The 20,785-nt window shown below is 50.6% G+C and overlaps 1 protein-coding gene across 1 annotated transcript in view; it reads left to right on the top strand.

Moving 5' to 3' along the window:
- Positions 1-16,146, top strand: part of CRTC2 (CREB regulated transcription coactivator 2) — a 39,819-nt gene extending 23,673 nt beyond the window's left edge. The window contains exons 6-14 of the mRNA XM_083416539.1: positions 448-551; positions 884-913; positions 2,763-2,845; positions 3,023-3,072; positions 3,967-4,211; positions 7,379-7,854; positions 11,408-11,731; positions 12,638-12,881; positions 14,949-16,146. Coding sequence (XP_083272665.1) covers positions 448-551; positions 884-913; positions 2,763-2,845; positions 3,023-3,072; positions 3,967-4,211; positions 7,379-7,854; positions 11,408-11,731; positions 12,638-12,881; positions 14,949-15,157 — 1,765 coding nt within the window. The 3' untranslated portion in view covers positions 15,158-16,146. The remainder of the gene's footprint in view (positions 1-447; positions 552-883; positions 914-2,762; positions 2,846-3,022; positions 3,073-3,966; positions 4,212-7,378; positions 7,855-11,407; positions 11,732-12,637; positions 12,882-14,948) is intronic.
- The last annotated feature ends 4,639 nt before the right edge of the window (positions 16,147-20,785 follow it).

Here is a 20,785-nt window from a genome sequence, read left to right as displayed (position 1 = left end):
CGAGCACAATTCAAAGTGTTGGTACTGACCTTTAAAGCCCTAAATGGCCTCAGCCCAGTATACCTAAAGGAGAGTCTCCACCCCCACTGAGGTCCAGCTCCGAAGGCCTTCTGGCAGTTCCCTCCCTGTGAGAAGTGAAGGTACAGGGAACCAGGCAGAGGGCCTTCATGGTAGTGGCACCCGCCTTGTGGAACGCCCCCCCATCAGATGTCAAGGAAATAAACAACTGTCTTGACTTTTAGAAGACACCTGAAGGCAGCCCTGTTTAGGGAAATGTTTGATATCTTACTGTGTTTTTAATATTCTGTTGGGAGCCACCCAGAGTGGCTGGGGAAACCCAGCCAGATGGGCAGGGTATTTATTGTTATTATTAATATTATTATTATTATGATGCATTCTAATGTTGGTCTCCCCCCCTTAATTCTCCCCTCTACCCTTGCAAAGCAGAACAAATTCTGATTCCGCCCTGCACACGAGCGTGATGAACCCCAATCCGCAGGACACGTACCTGGGGCCCTCCCAGGGTGCCCCCCCTCCAAATCGCAAGAGCGGTGAGTGGCCCTTTTCCTCTGTCGAGGGGGGGGGGTCGCCTCTTCCCTCCCATCAAGGGTTGGATGGGTCAGAGGAAAGGATGGGAATGATTTTGGATGTCCCCAATTTTGTGCTGTCCAATCTCCTTGATTTCTATTTTATTTTTTAACGTGCTGATTAGCAGACTAGCCAGGGAGATTTGGCTCTATTCCCACTATACATTTAAAGCACCATGCTGCCGCCTTTGAACAGTCATGGCTTCCCCCAAAGGATTCTGGGAGCTGTTAGTTTGTCAAGGGTGCTGAAAGCCTTGATCTTATTCTGCGCCCCCTTTCTCCTTCCTGCCCCCCAGGTTACTTGGATAACGACATGGATAGCAAAGGTAACCACTGTCTCCTTGATTCTCTCTCTCCCCCCCCCCCCCTCCTTGCCTGGTGAATTTCTTAGGCCCTGTAATGCTATTCCAAGAAAGGGGAGTCCCTTGCCAGCAAGGCTGGCCTATACGTTTGGGGCGCTGGGTTGTCCGTTCCCATGGTGATTAGGGAAAGGGTTTGTCTACCCCCCCCCCCCCCAGCAAGGGCACTGAAAACTCCCAGGCTGACTGGCTAGTCAGCAATGGCGTAGCGGTTAAGACTATGACCCAGAAGAGACCGTAGTTGAAATCCACAAAGCTTGCTGGGCTACCTCAGGCCAATTGCTGTCTCTCGGCCTCAATTACCTCACAGGGTTTTTGTGGTGATTATTATTACTATTATTCTGAATTTGCATTTTATTTCTTTGTTAACATTCTTATATTACATTGGTAAACGTTGTCATATTACCGTATTTTTCGCCCTATAGGACGCACTTTTCCCCCTCCAAAAATGAAGGGGAAATGTGTGTGGGTCCTATGGGGCGAATGCAGGCTTTCGCTGAAGCCTGGGGAGCGAGAGGGGTCAGTGTGCACCGACCCCTCTTGCTCTCCAGGCTTCGCGCACCTCTCCGCAAGCAGTGGGAGCCCAGCGCTGGCTCCCGCTGCTTGCGGAGAGTTGCCTGCATGCTGAAGCCTGCCCGTGCTGAGCTCAGCGTGTCCAGGCTTCGCGGACCTCTCCGCAAGCAGCGGGAGCCAGCGCTGGGCTCCCACGGCTTGCAGAGAGCTGCCTGTTTGGGGGCTGGGGTCGGGGGAAGCTCGGGCTTTGCCCGCCCCAGCCCCGCGCCTGGGGGAAAAAATAAATTCCCCCCCCTTTATTTCCCCCCCCAAAAAACTAGGTGAGCCTTATGGGACGGTGCGCCCTATAGGGCGAAAAATACGGTACATTACAGGGCTTACTATAATATAATTTCCAACACATATGCATAAATTATATACAAATTTTATATACCTAGAAAGAAAATGAAACAAAAAAAGAAAGAACAAAGAGAAAAAACAAAAACTAATCCTCCCCATAAAACCATATACATACCAACACACTAGACTTTCTGTCTTTCCCGTTGTATATTCTGGGTTTTTGTGGTGGTCAAGTGAGGAGAGGTGGGGTCTGAAGCACAAACACCACGCTGAGCTCCCTGGAGAAAAAGGCGGGATATAAATGCAAGAAACTGTGAAATAAAACCACACACAACAGTGGGGCAGCCACTGTGTAAAAATTTAAGGCGACTTGGGTGCCCTTGCAAAAAAAAAAAAAAGAACATCAGTGCTTCCTTAGAATCAACACAGTTCCCCCCCCCTCAACTGACCGTTTCCTGACATTGAGACTACATATCCCATCATGCTCTGGTGGTCTGTGTGCTCGATCAGGGCATCATGGGAGATATGGTGTGGACCCAGCTGGGGAAACGCCTGTTCCCTGCAGCCTTGCCTCTCAACACCCCAGGCGCGTGGCTTCCCCAGGCTCCACCCCTGAAGGGGAGGAGCCACAACTGGCCTGACCAGCTGTCCTGTCTCCACCTGACCCCAGGGGATAGCTCAAGTCGGTAGAGCATGAGACTCTTAACCTCAGGACCACAGGTTTGGGCCCCATGTTGGGTGAAAGATTCCGGCATTTGCAGAGGGTCGGACTGGATCAGGATTTCCCAAAACTGGGTCGCAGACTACAGTTCCCATCATCCCTAGATGGGAGGACCAGTGGTCAGGGATGATGGGAGTTGTAGTCCCAAAACATCTGGAGACCCAAGTTTGGGGAACCCTGGAGCTAGGTGATCCTCGTGGTGATCCTTCCAATTCTACGATTCTGTGCTTTCTTCCCTTCCAGTGTTTCCTTTCCATGTGCCTTCCATTGAGGAGAGTCTCCTGGACGATGGCAAGCAGTTGCTGAAGCCCTGGGACACCAAAAAAGTAGGTGAATTGTGCGCAGTTTGAGATTCCGACAAAGCCTGCAGCCCCCAGACACTTGTTTTGTATGATTTGGCATTCCTTGATCACATAGGCATTGGAATCCCGTGTGGCCAATAAGTTCCCCATATCTGTATATTGATTTTCAGTTGACTCCACCTTCCTCTTTTCCTCTCTCAGCTCTCCTCATCGTCTGCCCGTCCAAGGTCCTGCGAGGTGCCTGGGATCCAGTAAGTATCAGCGCAGATTTCCAACTTGGAAGCCCTTCTATCCCGGCTCAGTCCCCAAATTCCAGCCTCAAGCACAAGACAGTCATTTAGTGCCACAAGTCCCATGCTAGGCAACGACCTTCTAGCAGAGAGATGATGGGTGACCATCACTTTTGACTCTCAGGCATCTCTTTTATTTATTCTTATAACAAAGTTTGTTTCATTGCATACCGCCCTGATAATTTACAATTTTGCATTGTGGGAAATACATTAATATATACCGTATTTTTTGCTCTATAAGATGCACCAGACCATAAGACGCACCTAGTTTTTGGAGGAGGAAAACAAGAAAAGAAATATTCTGAATCTCAGAAGCCAGAGCAGCAAGAGGGATCTCTGCGCAGTGAAAGCAGCAATCCCTCTTGCTGTTCTGCCTTCTGGGATAGCTGCGCAGCCTGCATTCGCTCCATAAGACGCACACACATTTCCCCTTACTTTTTAGGAGGGAAAAAGTGAGTCTTATAGAGCAAAAAATACAGTAAATATAGATCCACCTGTGTCTAACTTGCCCTCTTAAATGATAGGTTGGGGATTTGCAGCAGGCTCGATATTTAGGCCTATAACAATAATGATGGTGATCATGTAATTCTGTTCTTTTTTAAAATGAATATTAAATCCCCATGTTAAAAAAGCGAAGCACAACTCCCTGCAGCTAGAAAGGATGCACGTGCGGGGTTGGGGAGAGGTTTTGTGCACATTTTCTAACTGCAGGGATTTTGGATAATTGCATTAAGAATGTGATACCTGCCAACCTGCTTTTGAAGTGATGCATTACACTCTCTGTGTGTAAACCCATCTGAAGTCTGGAGTCCCTCACCAGAATGACATCTCTCCCTCTGCCTGTCTCTCTTTCAGCATCTTCCCATCCCCAGACCAGCCTGCCAACCTGCCTCTGATCCCCACCGCCCTCAACACAGGGGGCTCCCTCCCGGACCTCACCAACCTCCACTTCCCCTCCCCGCTGCCCACGCCGCTGGACCCGGAGGAGTCCGCCTACCCTAGCCTGAGTGGCGGCAGCAGCACCGGCAACCTGGCCAGCACCATGACACACCTGGGCATCAGCGGCGGCATGGGGCTCGGCCACGGCTACGACTCCTCAGGTGACACCTTGACCGTGCGCAGAGGAGCCCAGCCGGGGAACTCAGGAGAAGCGCTGGGGCGGGGTGTGTGTGTGTGTGTGTGTGTGTAGCCAAACAGTGGGCAGAACCACAGGATAGCCCCACGATTGGCCCTTCTTCAAACCACCAAACCGTGGGATATGGGGGAGCTGAACGGACAGGAAATGTCTGTTCTGTAGGCCAGATGTAAATAAAAATAAATCAAAATTTATTATTATTATTACAGTGGTGCCTCTGGTTACGTACTTAATTCGTTCCGGAGGTCCGTTCTTAACCTGAAACTGTTCTTAACCTGAAGCACCACTTTAGCTAATGGGGCCTCCCGCTGCTGCCGTGCCACTGCCGCGCGATTTCTGTTCTCATCCTGAAGCAAAGTTCTTAACCCGAGGTATTACTTCTGGGTTAGTGGAGTCTGTGACCTGAAGCGTATGTAACCCGAGGTACCACTGTATTATTAGATGTGGGCCACCAGGCCTCAGCATTGGGCCTGGGGGGGGGGCTGTTTTCACCAAACCACCCCCCTATGTCCCAAACAGGGCCACAAACAATTGGGAGCTTAAGAGTGAGACCCTGATTCGTCTTTTGCTGGAGCATGGCACACTGCCCCACCCGTTCCACTGATGGGCAAGACAGGGAGATTGCCTTCCTCCAGGGCCACTAGGGCTGCAGTGTTTAGTCGATCGACTGATCGGTTAGATCAACTGCCCCGCCAACCTGATGCCCTCCAGATTTTGCTGGCCACACCTCCCTTCACCCTCGACCTTTGACCCTTCCTGGCTGGGGCTGATGGGAAGTGGAGTCCCACAACATTTGGAGGGCCCACCACCAGGTTCATCCATTTCAGTAGGTCTGCTCTGGGTAGGACTTAGTTGCATGCGTCCCGTCAGACGCTGCGACTCTCGGTTGTATTCAGTCAAGTCCTCCTCTGGCGGACTTCCACTAGTGGGATCTGTTAGTTACACCTGGCCTGTCGAAAGGAACGAACCCAAGTTGGGCATGTTCATTAACGGGTTTCTAAACCACAGAGACTAGAACTTGCCGATCAGAAGGTCGGCGGTTCGAATCCCCGCGACGGGGTGAGCTCCCGTTGTTCGGTCCCTGCTCCTGCCCACCTAGCAGTTCGAAAGCACGTCAAAGTGCAAGTAGATAAATAGGTACCACTCCGGTGGGAAGGTAAACGCTGTTTCCGTGCGCTGCTCTGGTTCGCCAGAAGTGGCTTAGTCCTGCTGGCCACATGACCTGGAAGCTGTACGCCGGCTCCCTTGGCCAATAAAGCGAGATGAGCGCTGCAACCCCAGAGTCGGCTACAACAGGACCTAATGGTCAGGGGTCCCTTTACCTTTTAAGTATGACAGTGTCATTAGCCCAGTGCCATCTGCTCTGGCAGCAACTTTCCAGGGTCTCCAGTCTTTCCCATTTCCCTGGCACCTGAATCTATGACATGGTTCTGAACCCGATAACTTTAGCATAAGCTGGGGGCTCCCTCTCCCCTCCCATTCGGGTGGTGGGCATGTATCAACTCCCAGCCCCTTGGGAGGTCTTCCTTCCACTCCCTTCTGAGGCCCATGTGGTGGGAGTATGTGTCCATGACATTTTTCTGTTCTCACTTCCATCCGTGTGCTCCCATTGCCCCCCCCCCCCAGTCCAAGATTGCGACACACAGGGCAGGGGATGTTCATGTATCTCCATGGGTAATTGTGTGTGGTGTGTGCATGCGAGGGAGACATGGTTCACACCTAACGCTGAGCTAAACCGCTAAACACTGCTTCCTTGGTCCTGTAAAGGAAGCCATGGTTTGGCTTGGCATATTGCCCAATCCTGGGCTCATGGTTTTTCTTCCTTCTGGGTTCGGACCGAACGGTAATCTAAATCACGGTTTAGTCCTGGATCGTACCTGAGCAGCAAGACTGAGTGGGAGCGCAATTGTCATTCTGGGAACCTACTTGTCCACAGTGCACCATGGTTTGGTTTAGCACATTGTGCCAACCAGGACTCATGGTTTATCTTGTTTCCGGGTTCAGATCTAACACCAAGCTGAACTGTGGCTTAGTCCTGGGTTGTACAGCAGCAACGTGACCATGTGGGGTGATCCGGAGTCCCGTGGCTGTGACCATCACTCTGGGAACACACTGGTTTGCTGTACACCATAGTTTGTCTTAGCCAGGGGTCAGCTAACTTTTTCAGCAGGGGGGCTGGTCCACTGTCCCTCAGACCTTGTGGGGGGCCGGATTATATTTTGAAAAATAACATTAAAAACGAACGAATTCCTATGCCCGACAAATAACCCAGAGATGTATTTTAAATAAAGGGACACATTCTACTCATGTAAAAACACGCTGATTCCTGGACCATCCACGGGCTGGATTTAGAAGGCGATTGGGCCGGATCTGGCCCCCGGGCCTTAGTTTGCCTACCCATGCTCTTAGCACACCCTCCAAACCCGAGCTTGCGGTTTATCTTGCTTCAAGGTTCAAACTTAATGCTACACTAAACCAGGGTGGTGCGGCAGCAGGCAGACCGTCCTTCCGGCAACCTGCTCGTTCGTTTCCACTCCATAGTTTGGCTCATAGCTGTCCGCTTTTCCCTTTTCTTGCGAGGAATCCTATTCAGAATAAGGGAGTTTCCCATTAATGAATGTTAGAATGATGTTGGATTGAGGTTAAGGGGTTTTTAGTAACAACAGTCCGAAGGAATATGCAAAAACGGAATATTAACAGGTGAAAATTTAAAGGCATAATATATTAAGATCAAGATAAGGATAAAGTAAAGAGGGAAAGGATTTGCTGAATAAATAAATTGAATTGGAATACAAAGAGGGAAGGTGTGGGGAGGTCTGGGAAACAAGGAAATGCAAGATATGTTAAGAAAAATTTGAATTGTTTTTAATTGTTTTTCTTTATTATTTTTCTATTTTTCTTTTTGTTTTCTGTAACATTATGGAAAATATTATTAAATATTAAATATTATTTTTTAAAAAAACAGAATAAGGGAGTTTCCCTTAAAAGAAGGGAAACGTTGACAGCTATGGTTTGGCTCAGCGTCAGGTGTGAACCAGGCCTGTGTGTGTGTGTGTCTCCATTTCCTCTCCCCCCCCCCCTCCGCACTCACATTTATTTATTTCGTTCTGTTCTTTCTTTTTGTCCCCACAGGGCTGTGCTCATCTATGCAGAGTTCCCTCAGTAACCCCTGCATCCAGTCCTCGCTTAGCAACCCCTCGCTGCAGGGCTCCCTGAGCAACCCCTCCCTCCGCTCTTCCCCCAGCAGCTCCTCCATCCCTTCCTCCATGAGCAACCAGTCCCTGCCCTCCTCCCTCAGCAACCCCTCCCTCTCGTCCTCCCTCAGCAACCCCTCCCTCCCCTCCTCGCTCGGCAGCCAATCGGGGCAGCCCAATCCCAACCTGCAGCAGCCTCAGCAGCAGCAGCAGCAGCAGCAGCCCAGCTATGGCGGCTCCCCCTCCTCCGCTTCCTCCTCCGCCCCCGCCTCCTCCTACGCCCCCCTGAACGCCTCGCCCCGCCGCCGGGTCCCCCTCAGCCCCTTGACCCTCCCAATGGGCGGAGACTCCAGAAGGCCGCACCCAAAACAGTTTTCGCCAACTATGTCACCCACATTGTCCTCCATCACGCAGGTACGCAACGGGGCGCTCTCGGGCGCTCGCTTTCAGCCTCTGCCTTTTTTTGAAGGATAACTTTTAATTTGTTTCTTTTCCATCGTCGTGTGTTTTTCCATCTCATCTCAGCTTCCAGGGAAAAGCACCCACCCTCCTTTTCCTTCTCAGGTGGTAATTTTCCAAAAAAATGTTTTCTCAAGGCCTCGTTTATTCTAGGCTGCTTCCAGAACCTTTTCCCAGTTCCTCGGTTTTTCCCCTCTGAAAGGTTCCCAGGGGGGTCTAAACAAGGGTTGGCAGCGGAGCAACAGCGCCGGCTGCTGGGCTGTTTGGGAAGTGTTTCCCTCCTAGGCGCCGCAGCACACCTTAATGCGGCTCAACCAACATCAGTGCCATTCAGATCAACGTCGCAGGTGGATCCGTAAATCCACACATTTTTGTTCCCATTGGCTGGAGACTGTTCAGGCCTGTGCCTGTGTGCCTTCTCTCCCAGTCCCTGACTTTAATGACCTCATCTCTTGCCAGTAAGGAGCAGGGCAAAGCCTCCGTCTCCCATCAACTCATTCCTCCTGGACAGTTGTGGCCATCTCTCTGGGTTTGGGAGTTGCCTTTTCCCTAGGAGATGGCACCAGCTGTTCAATGGAGCCAATGAAGGAAGAGATTGGTTTAAAAAGACAGCCAAGGAGAATGCAATGCTTTTGGGCAACCAGCAAGCAGCCAGTTTCCTATCCAAGAAATGTGGCAGGCCTCCGAAATGTAAAAGATTAAAAAAAAAGAGGTGAAATTATTAGGACTCTGGTCCCCCAGCGCACATGCGTTAGGAACCTCCTTGCATAGCCAGTTTGCAACGAAATCGGACATTGTCCTGAGTGGTGGGGTGAATCAATATCTCTCCCCTGTCCTCACTTCACCCATCTGGATCTCTTGGCCTGCCCAGAGACTATTTGAGGGCTCCGTGTAGGACACAGAAGTGCAACCCTGCAGGATCAGACCCAAACACCCATCTATTCCAGCATCCTATTCTCAGAGTGGCCAGTCAGATTCCTCCAGGAAGCCAAGAGGCAGGTCAGGAAGGCCCTCGCTGTTACTCGTAAGAGCAGCTCTGCAGGATCAGGCCCCAGACTCCATCTAGTCCAGCATCCTGTTCTCAGAGTGGCCAACCAGGAGCCAGACCGGGGGTGTGTGTGTGCCATCCGTGCCCCCCTCGCACCTAGCGCAGGGCTCAGCCCTACCCTGACTTTAGAGCTATGAAATTAACAGAGATGGGGCCAGTGGGTAGCGGTGAGGGTCCCTTCCACACCTCTTAAGGCCCTTGGCCGTTGCCAGGCCTGCCCAACAGGGAAGTCGCAGACAGGACCCGGGTACCACCCTGAGTTCCTGGGTGGGGAGAATGGCAGGATGTAGAAAATGGACTGTAAAAAGCAGCAGTACCGTATTTTCCACTCTATAGGACGTACTTTTCCCCCTCCAAAAATTAAGGGGAAATGTGTGTACGTCCTATGGAGTGAATGCAGGCTCCTTGGCTTCAGCGATAGCCGCCTGAAGCCTTCGGAGCGCAGCGCGAGTTCCCGCTACGCTCTGCAGGCTTCGGGTTCCTTTTGCTGAAGCCGGGAGAGCAAGACTCTCCCGGCTTCAGCAGAGAGGGAGAGCTGCGCAATGCCCCTTCAGCCAAGTGGGAGGAGAAATGGAAGGGGCTTTGTTTCTCCTGCCGCTTCGCTGAAGGGGTGCTGAGCAGAGAGGGGGAGAATATTTTTTTTCTTGCTCTCCCCCTCTAAAACAAGGTGCGTTCTATAGAGCGAAAAATATGGTACTTTTTACTTCGATATATGCCCACTAGGTGGAGCTCTCGATCTCTCCCTTTCCTTCCTTTTCCTTCAATCAGGTCTTTCCACTAGACTCTTGAGTGGGCTGTACCATTTCAGGCTTGTGGGTAAGAGCGAACCATTTTGAACGTTCCTCTGGGTAACACAGAATTCTCTGCGTTAAAAAAAAAAAAAGATTTGCTCCTTCAGCCTGCTTATTCATGCAGGAATAGTTTTGTTTAGCTATAAGCCATAGCAAAACAGGAAGGGGGAAAAGGAACTGTTCAAGAGTTGAGCAACGAATTTAGTTATTAATTCCCAGGCAACAGCGCAAATAAGGAGATGTGCGCAGTAACGTGGTTTTCATGATCAAACAGCAAAAAAGCATACAAACTCAGTAGGTGTGACTAAACCTCCAACAGATTTCCCCCCCACAGGGATCTTTTATAAAGCAGACATCGAGTTGTATATAATTGCCAACCTCTCCCTGTGGCAGTTTTGCAAAATACAAGAAGACATTGTGACTTATTATTATTAACCAGGAAGACATTGAATCTTAGCTCTGTGAAGCGTTTCCTACATAGAGCTGTGTAGTTAATTCTCTTTTTAAAAACTTTTTGTGCGTGGCAAATACCGTATTTTTCGCCCTATAGGACGCACTTTTTCCCCTCCAAAAATGAAGGGGAAATGTGTGTGGTTCCTATGGGGCGAATGCAGGCTTCGCGGACCTCTCTGCAAGCAGCGGGGGCGCTCCCGCCGCTTGCGGAGAGTTGCCTGCATGCTGAAGCCTGTGCGTGCTGAGCTCAGCGCGTCCAGGCTTCGCGGACCTCTCTGCAAGCAGCGGGAGCGCTCCCGCCGCTTGCAGAGAGTTGCCTGCATGCTGAAGCCTGCGCGCGCTGAGCTCAGTGCGTCGCGGACCTCTCAGCAAGCAGCGGGAGCCAGCGCTGGGCTCCCACGGCTTGCAGAGAGCTGCCTGTTTGGGGGTTGGGGTCGGGGGAAGCTCGGGCTTCCCCCGCCCCAACCCTGCACCTGGGGGAAAAATAATAATTTCCCCCCTTTATTTCCCCCCCAAAAAACTAGGTGCGCCTTATGGGACGGTGCGTCCTATAGGGCGAAAAATACGGTACCTATTTTTATTAATACACGTCCAAAGATTTCCAGAAACTTGGGCCCAATACAAACCAGTAAACACACCGGGATAAAAGAAGCGCTTTTAAAATCTAAAAAGGGGACAACAAAAGAAAAATAGAAGGAGAAAGGGGAAAGAGAGGGAGAGGAAAAAAGAGAAAAGGGGGAGAAAAGAAAATGAAAGTAGGATCAAAAGAGCTGTGTGGTCATTTTTGAGGCAGATTCATGGAGGAGGTTTGTTGTCCGCATGGCTGTGCAGGAATTGGCAGCCAGGGGAGGACTACTGTTGCACACAGCCCCTGTTTGCGGACTTCCCCTTCCCATTGGGCCGCCGTGTAAACAGGATGCTGGACTAAATGGACCCCCTTTGGCCCAACCTAGGACAACTCGTCTTTAGAATTGCAGGGAGCGACTCTCTTTTTGCGGGAGCATTAAATGGTTCCGTTCCCAACCTGCAGTCTGAATTGGTACAATCTGCTTTTTTTAGGGAGGGTGGAGTTCACCTCTGAACTCTCCCACCACTGAACCTTCTGCACCCCGCTGCCTCAATACTTGGCGGGGTGCAGCGACGTAGGGAAGCCCCTTCCCCCTGCGGTTGCAGACTCTCTTTTAACAGGTCTGGAACGCCTCTCTTCCCTCTCCAGGGGGTTCCGCTGGACACCAGCAAGCTGCCGGCCGACCAGAGACTGCCCCCGTACCCCTACAGCCAGCCGGGGATGCTCCTGCCACAGAATCAGAAGTCCCTCCACCAGGCGCAAGGGCCGGCCTCTCAACAGGGGCGCCAGCCAGCCCAGCACCAACACCAACACCAGCACCAGCAGCAACAGCAGCAGCAGCACCAACACCAGCAACAGCAGCAGCAGCAGCACCACCTACAGTCCCAGTGCCCCTACCCGATGCATTACCAGTCCAATTCTATGCTGCAGAACCAGTATGGCCAGCAGCTGGGTGACTTCGGCCTGGGCAATGTGAGTATACTTGGTGTCTCCTCGTCACTTGCCCCACCCCCTTTTGTGTCTGGGAGTTGCATAATTATTATTATTATTATTATTATTATTATTATTATTATTATTATTATACCCTCCCGGCTGGCCTCAATCAGAGCCAGGGCTTTTTTGGCTGTGGCTCTGATCTGGTGGAACGCTCTGTCACAAGAGACTAGGGCCCTGCGGGACTTGACCCCCTGTTCCACCGGGCCTTTGGCCAGGGCATAGCCTGACCCCCTCCTTTGGCAATCCTCACAGAACTCTAGCCCAATGGTTGCCATTAATCTGATTTGAACTGAATTTATAATGAAATGATTTTAGAATGTGTTATTTTACTGTTAGCCGCTCTGAGCCCAGCTTTGGCTGGGGAGGGTGGGATATAAATAAATTCTTCTTCTTCTTCTTCTTCTTCTTCTTCTTCTTCTTCTTCTTCTTCTTCTTCTTCTTCTTCTTCTTCTTCTTCTTCTTTATTATCCCGCCCTCCCTGGCCAGAGCCAGACTCAGGGCAGCTAACACGAGTAAAATTACAATAAAAGCATAATGGGGGGGGACGACCAATTTAAAATACAAGTTAAAATGCAATTTAAAATGCAGCCTCATTATATTAAAATATTAAAAGCAGCTCAAAACAACTCGTGAACAGAGAAATAAGGCGGCTCCTAAAACTTCACAGCTCAAGCACTGGCAACTCCTTGATTGCAGCCAATTCATCAGGCAGCTTCTTCCTATCTTCCCATACCAAGCGGGTGAAGCGAGGGGTGGTTTTCTGGGCCTGCCTGCCTCAGGGGTGTGTGTGTGTGTGTGTCACAGCCCATCCTCCCCACTTGCCCCATCCTGCAACGTAGCACCGAAACCGGCCCAGGCCCACTCCAGCCTTCCTTTCCGCAGTTCGATCAATACGGCTACGTGGACAACATGAGCGGAGGCTTCGCGTTCAACAGCAACGCCTTCTCGGACGACCTGGGTGCCTTAAATTACCCGCAAGGCGACAACATGGGCTTGTCGGGCAGTGGGACCACGAACACCAGCAGCAGCAGTAGCAGCAGCAGCACGCACGACCCCCACCTGCTCAACCGCCAGAACCTGAGCAACTCGAACCGCCACGGCCCCATCCCCAACATCATCCTCACAGGTAAGGGGAGAGGGTGGGGAGGAGGGAGCGAACCCCCCCCCCCGGGGTGGGGTGGGGGGAACATCTTGACAGGTAGCCTAATATTTTCGGGCAGGAAAAGTAAGCGCAAAGAGGCAATTGTCCGGATCCGCTGTCTGAAACAACTGCGTTTCTTGTGCAAGGCCGGCTCTGGGAACTGCAGAGGCATAGCCATCGTGGTTATTTTAATTGATTTTAATTGATTCATTACATTTCTGCGCCCGCCTTCATCCGAAGATCTTGTGGTGGTTCGCAAGATGAAAATGCAGGATAAAAGCACAAATACCGTATTTTTCACTCTATAAGACGCACCAGACCACAAGACGCACATAGTTTTTGGCGGAGGAAAAGAAGAAAAAAAATATTCTGAATCTCAGAAGCCAGAACAGCAAGAGGGATCGCTGCGCAGTGAAAGCAGCAATCCCTCTTGCTGTTCTGGCTTCTGGGATAGCTGCACAGCCTGCATTCACTCCATAAGACACACACACATTTCCCCTTACTTTTTAGGAGGGAGAAGGTGAGTCTTATAGAGCAAAAAATACGGTAAGTAGAACAAAAGCAAAACAGGATAGCAGCACACACACACACACCCCCCAGACAAATTTAAAATACTGTAGAATATTGATCAGCCCAAGGCCTGGTGGAAGAGGGAACGTTTTTGCTTGGCGAAATAGCATGAAGTTGTCAGACAACCCTCCCTCTGCAAAGTGTAACACCAATTATAGAAGCCTTCGATAGATGAATTTGTCTAATGATTTTATTATTTGTACCCTTCCCATCTCAGTTGCCCCAGCCCTTCCAACACATATAAAAACACAGTAGAACATCGAACATTAAAAAACTTCCCTAAACAGGGCTTCCTTCAGATGTCTTCTAAAAGTTTTTTAGTTCTTTACCTCCTTGACATCTAATCGGAGGGTGTTCCACAGAGCGAGTGCCAGTACCGAGAAGGCCCTCTGCCTGGTTCCCTGAAACTTCACTTCTCGCAGGGAGGGAACCGCCAGAAGGCCCTCGGCGCTAGACCTCAGTGTCCAGGCTGAATGATGGGGGTGGAGACGCTCCTTCGGGTATACTGGGCCAAGGCTGCTTAGGGCTTTAAAAGCACCAGCACTTTGAATTGTGCTCGGAAACATACTTGGAGTCGGTGTAGATCCTTTAGGACTGCTATTATACTGTCCCGGTGGCTGCTCCGAGTTCAGCTGCCGCATTCTGGATTAGTTGTAGTTCCTGAATCGCCTTCAAAGGCGGCCGCACGTAGAATTCTGCAATTTAACTACTGTAGATTCCGGCGTATAAGACGACTTTTTAACCCCGGGAAATCCTCTAAAAAGTTGGGGTTCTCTTATTTGCTGGGTATGGGTTTGCTGGGCAGCTTTGCCAGGCGGCTTCCTCCCGGCGCGGAGCCCACCGCCCTCTGCCGCTGACCAGTGAAGCTGCCACGTATAAGACTGGGCATATAAGTCAACCCCCCTCAATTGGCAGCTGCCAATTGGGGGGGTCGTCTTATACGCCCAGTTGCCTAATACGCCAAAATCTATGGTACGCACCGTGTGAGGAAGAAACCTCTCCTTGTCTGTACAGTGGTGCCTCGCAAGACGAAAAGAATCCGTTCCGCGAGTCTCTTCGTCTTGCGGTTTTTTTCGTCTTGCGAAGCAAGCCCATTAGCGGCTTAGCGGATTAGCGCTATTAGCGGTTTAGCAGCTATTAGCGGCTATTAAAGGTTTAAGGGATTAGCGGATTAGCTGCTAAAAGGCTATTAGTGGCTTAGCGGGCTTAGTGGATCAGCTGTTAAGCGGCTTAGCGATCAGCTGTTAAGCGGCTTAGCGATCAGCTGTTAAGCGGCTTAGCGGCTTGGGAAAAGGGGGGGGGACCCCCGCAGGAACTCGCAAGTCATTTTCGTCTTGCGAAGCAAACCCATAGCAAATTCGTTTTGCGAAGCACCTCCAAAACGGAAAGCCCTTTCGTCTAGTGGGTTTTCCATCTTGCGAGGCATTCGTCTTGCGGGGCACCACTGTACATCTCTTTTTGCTCTCCAATCCTTCCCTCTAGGGGACTCCCCGCCCGGGATCTCCAGGGAGATCGCCACCGTCCTGGCGGGCATGCCGGGCTTTGAGATGGACTCCTCCTCCCTGGGTCTGGATGAGGACCTGAGAATCGAGCCGCTCACTTTGGACGGACTCAACATGCTGAGCGACCCGTACGCCCTGCTGACCGACCCGGCCGTCGAGGATTCTTTCCGCACCGACCGACTCCAGTGAAGGAAGGGGGAGCGCCGACAAACGCCACCCCTGCGAGGTGGACCCTCTTGAGCCACGAAAAAACAAAAGGACGACTTTTTTTTTGCTTTCCTAAACCAGAGGCTCTGGGCAAGAGGGGCTGGGGACAGAAGAGATTGTGTTTGCCCGCCCTGCCTTTCCACCCCCCCAACTGCAGTGCCCCCGCCACCCCCCTCCAAGCTTAAACGCCTCCTAGGGTTCTCTGGGACCGGACTTTGCAACGAGCACTTGCAATCCCAGGTTATAGGGGACCGGGGCACGGGTTGAACCCCCCCAGGGGCAGGGAAGAAGCCTCTGCACTCTTTAGAGCCGGGGGGGGGGGGGGCAGGCCATGAGAGTTTTCAGCATCCTCCCCAAAGCGGGAGAGAACGTACGCAGTCTAGGTGTTAGTGTTCCGGTTCCCTTGAATCGGGGTGTTGGGGGGGGGGCGCTCGCATTCGTGTGAATCCAAGTGTCTGCCCCCCCCTCCCTCAAAATCAATTCCAGCCATTTCGTTTCCCCAAGTTTATTCCTGTGTATATTTCGTACCTGCACCCGATAGCTATAGAGACTTTCGTAGCGTGCAGAGCATTTTTTTTGGGGGGGCGGGCGGGTTACGTTCTCGTTTTCTCTCTCTCTTTTTTTGGCCTAATCATGTTTTTTAAAAATTTTATTTTAAAGAAAAGCAATTATGTACATAACTGCCCTTCTCTCCTGCCCCCCCCATCCCTCCTCCTGAGCTGCCGTGTACATGTGGGGGAGAGGAAAAAGGGGGGGCGTTTTCTTGTAAAGCACTTGTAACTTTGCATCCTTATCTGTCGTGAGGTCTGGCTTCTGTGCTTGAGTTTGGGGCGGAGGGGGGGAGCTCAAAGTAGGGGGGCTGTGGTTGGGGTTCAGCCCCACCTTTCCTTCCCCTCCGTCCCCACTGTGGAAGAGATAAACCAGAGTGATTTTATTATTATTTTTTAAAATATATGTTAATTATAACAACATTCCGTCACTGGTTTTTGTGTGGTTTTCCGGGCGGCGGTTCTTCCGTCCAGATCAGGGTGGGGACCGTCCCAGCCTCGGGTCCTCTTTTTTTCCAGAGCAGCAGCCCAAAGTCTGCAAGGAAGGGGCTCAGGGCAATGCCTGAGCCACATTTTGCCCCCAGCGTCTGGTCTGCATCTGACGCAAAACTTTGGGAGCCCATCCACCCCTGGTTTTCAGAAGCCGCTTGCCACGTGGTCTCAGCGAAAGAGGAAAAACCGATGCAAAATTCTCCAGACCGGTTTCATGTGATCTTGGGCGGGATACCTGGGCACACAAATTTACTAAGGGAAGTGCTGCCTATCAGGCCCATGGCCCATCTAGTCCTGCATCCCTGTTCTCTCAAGGGCCTCAATGGGGCACCCACAAGCCGAACCCGAGTGCGAAAGCAGCCTCCCCTCCTGCGATTTCCAGTCCTTGGTATTCAGAAGGATGCTGTCTCTGACCTAGGGGCAGCCCAGGCGGCTTGAAGCAAAACAGAATATGGCAGCTCTTGGCCACCCCCTCTTCCGCAGCCAGAGACGAGGGGGCAGCAGTGGGCTCCTTGGAGGCTGGTTCTACTGCCTGGGGCGACTGCCACAGCTTGCCTCATAGGTGCGCTGGCCCTGCTCTGACCATGGTAGCTAGTACCCATTTCTAGCCATATCCTCCAAGAATTTGCCCAGTCTTCTAAAAACATCTAAGTTCATGCCCTTTATTGGCATTTATGGAGTGAACTCCATAGTTAAAACAGCAGCACAGAGCTTTCAGCGACTCCTCTGCCCTTGATTTTAGCGTGCAGTTGTTCAGTTGGCCAACTAGATACCCCAATGTAAACCCAAACACAGTGGCAACTCTTCCCACTTGCGACTCTGGCGCCGATTCTGGAGGCAGAACATCCTGGCTAGTGGTCACCGATCGCCTTATTCCTCCCCGAATTTTGCATTGGCCAAGAGCCTTATTCGTCCATGGTTTAGCTATATGAAGCAAGATTGTTTACCTGGAAACTTTCCAGAAGCAAGACTAGGTAGGAACAAGCTTTGGACTAAGCTAAGGTATGGCTGGTAGGCCTCCTTGCTTCCCTGTTCCCTTTCGGCCTCTTCCAGTTTCTGAGCATTGCTTGGCTTAATTTTTGATACGGAGTCTTTCCTGAAAGGCCTGTAAAAGATTTGCATGCCCTCCCAACATTCCTGGGATGAAAATGTCCCTATGATCACGTGAGGACTGTCAGAGGAGCTGCTTAATTGCACCAGCACTCAGGAATCCTGAGCTGATCAGGCCGTGGCCTGCCTTGTAACCCCGTTAACTTGCTCCTTCATGCCTTTGCACTCAAGGTCTAGCTTCCCATTCAATGGATAAATAGCAGAAAGCTCCACATGTGAGATCCAGACTTTTTTGGTAAGACTACAAAACTTGGGAGTGACGGCTGCCTGGAGAATTATGCAGCCAGAGTGCCACCTGGTGGTGCCACAAAATTAAGTACACCTGCAAAATCTCCCTCCACCCCATTGTGCTGACCTTACCTGGCAGGTGAGAGTCTGAGTGCACTTTTAACTAGGTGATTAAGGGGTCAGTCCCATGCGTGGTACTCCTTGAGGAGAGGAGCTCTGACATAGATGGTCCACTTGGTCCATTTCCCCCCACAATAATAATAAAAAATTTTATTTATACCCCGCCCTCCCCAGCCAAGACCGGGTTCAGGGTGGCTAACGCCAGGTATAAAAACAATTGATTAAAATACAACTTCAAAACAAGATTAAGTACAACATTAAAATTCACCCTCATTTCAGTAGAAACTCAAATCAAAAACTTTTTGGGGATGAAAATGTTAAATCTTCACCAAGGCCAACTATCCAGACTGGTCCTACGTGGGCCAGAAAAAAAGCCAGGGATGTCCCCAAATAGGAGTTCCATCACAGAAGGAGAAAGGAAAAAGGGGGGAGGGGGATCAAGTTGATTCCAAGCCGCCCTGTGGAACGCCCTCCCATCAGATGTCAAAGCGATAAATAACTACCTGACATTCAGAAGACATCTTAAGGCAGCCCTGTTCAGGGAAGTTTTTAATGTATGATATTTTAGTGTATTTTTGGTTTCTATGAAAGCCGCCCAGAGTGGCTGGGGAAACCCAGCCAGATGGGTGGGGTACAAATAATAAATTATTATTATTAATTATTATTATTATTATTATTAAAGGCCAGGCAGAACAACTGTCTTACAGGCCCTGCGGAAAGAAATCAGATCCTGCAGCCAGAGCCCAACCAGATTCCCCTGGAAAGCTCAGAACAGTGGTGGACTAACATTTTTGGGTCCCCGAAGGTCGAACTCCTATAAGAGGGCCCATTCGCAACCACAAACGGGATCTGGGTAACCACTGCTTTCTTTGCCACATCTGCACTACCGACTCTCAAACTTGGGGGGTTCTTGAAATACATAACTGCAAAAGATAAATTGTGTGCCTCAAATTGTATCTACTAGACCGCAAAACGCTAAGCAGCATGGACTAAATTTGCTTCTGGGGTCTCTGGGGGATGAGGCGCTCTGAAGCTTAAACATCATTAGTTTCGTAGTAGATCCGCTCCTGGCTCAGCAGCAGAGCAGGGAGGCAATAGCGCTCCCTGCTGTCGCCCTCCGGCAATTGCCACTGCGTTGAGAGAGACTGAATCTGGGGGCTCTGCTTAGCTGCAGAAGGCAGGGTGGTGTGTCATAAGCTGCTGCTGAAAAGGATCTATACCCAGGAAGGGAACCAGGTCGGTGGCAGAGAGCACCTGCTGTCCATACCGAAGGTCAAAGGTTAAATCTCTGGCGTCGCAGGGTAGAAATGGGAATGCCCCTGTTTAAAACACTGTAGAGCTGTTGCTGGACAATGTGGACAAGACTGAACCAGATCAGCCCAGCAGTCTGGGCTGGCTCCATGTTCTGTGTTGTCCCCCACCCAAAAGGGCTTTCAGAATCCCACTCAGCAAATCTATTGATGTTCTTTAAAGGGGCTTCTGTTTCTGTTTGTTGGTAGGGGTGTGTGTGAGATTAGGGAGTACGAACCCTGCTCCCCAATCCGACTTACCCCTTTTCCCATTCCCCACCCCTGACCAAACCCTTCTCCCTTTACAACTCGCCCTCTCTTCCTACTCCCAAATCCTTTTTGCTTGCTTCTTTAGCCCCTTCATCTATTTATTGATATTTTTAACATGGACACTGCTTTTGTGGAACAACGGTTTGGTTTCTGTTCAGCGCTATTGTGTGAAATCTTTTCTTTTATATCGCAAAACATGCTGCTGCAATGGTGTTGACTATGGACCTTCCAAGGTTCCCTATTTTCCAGGGACAGTCCCTGATTTACAGAAGCCGTCCCGGTTTCTGATTTGATCCTAGAATTTCCCATTTTCCCTTAGGACGTCTCTATTTCCATCGGAGAAATGTTGGAGGGTATGGAGTTCTCTAACCCCATAGCCATCTAAAGGCAGCCCTGTATAGGGAAGGTTTTCTTTTAATGTTTTGTGTACAGTGGTACCTCGGGTTACATACGCTTCAGGTTACAGACTCTGCTAACCCAGAAATAGTGCTTCAGGTTAAGAACTTTGCTTCAGGATGAGAACAGAAATCGTGCTCCGGCGGCACGGCGGCAGCAGGAGGCCCCATTAGCTAAAGTGGGTTCAGGTTAAGAACAGTTTCAGGTTAAGAATGGACCTCCGGAACGAATTAAGTACTTAACCACAGTTCAAGAAGGACACTGACAAACTGGAACGTGTCCAGAGGAGGGCAACCAAAATGGTCAAAGGCCTGGAAACGATGCCTTATGAGGAACGGCTAAGGGAGCTGGGCATGTTTAGCCTGGAGAAGAGGAGGTTAAGGGGTGATATGATAGCCATGTTCAAATATATAAAAGGATGTCACATAGAGGAGGGAGAAAGGTTGTTTTCTGCTGCTCCAGAGAAGCGGACACGGAGCAATGGATCCAAACTACAAGAAAGAAGATTCCACCTAACATTAGGAAGAACTTCCTGACAGTAAGAGCTGTTCGACAGTGGGATTTGCTGCCAAGGAGTGTGGTGGAGTCTCCTTCTTTGGAGGTCTTTAAGCAGAGGCTTGACAACCATATGTCAGGAGTGCTCTGATAGTGTCTCCTGCTTGGCAGGGGGTTGGACTCGATGGCCCTTGTGGTCTCTGCCAACTCTATGATTCTATGATTCTATACCAGTCTGTTGGAATCCGCCCAGAGTGGCTGGGGCAACCCGGTCAGATGGGCAGGGTATAAATAGATGATGATGATGATGATGAATAATGGAATAGAAGGTGCTTATTTTCATCCGAAAAATGCTGGGGTGTGTGTTTGTGACTAGAGCACCAATGCTGAAGGTGAGAAGAGGCCTGGCGATAGGTCTCAGCCACATCTTCAGGTAGGTATGGGAATGGTTGCTGGCCTGAAACTCTGGACAACTTCTGCCAGCTTGGACTACCTTGTGAATATAGGACCCCCCCCCTCCCCGGAACCCGCTGTTTGTAAAAATGGCAGCCATTTTGACTTATGCCACTCCTCTTTCCAACAGCCATTTTGTGACTGACACCCACAGCACTTCCCTCAAAAAATCCAGATATGCCCGCTGTTCTAAAAATATCAGTGACACT

Source organism: Podarcis tiliguerta (assembly GCF_965153285.1).
Source record: "Podarcis tiliguerta genome assembly, chromosome: 16".
NCBI classification, from domain to species: domain Eukaryota; kingdom Metazoa; phylum Chordata; class Lepidosauria; order Squamata; family Lacertidae; genus Podarcis; species Podarcis tiliguerta.
This window is presented reverse-complemented; position numbering and strand designations above follow the sequence as displayed.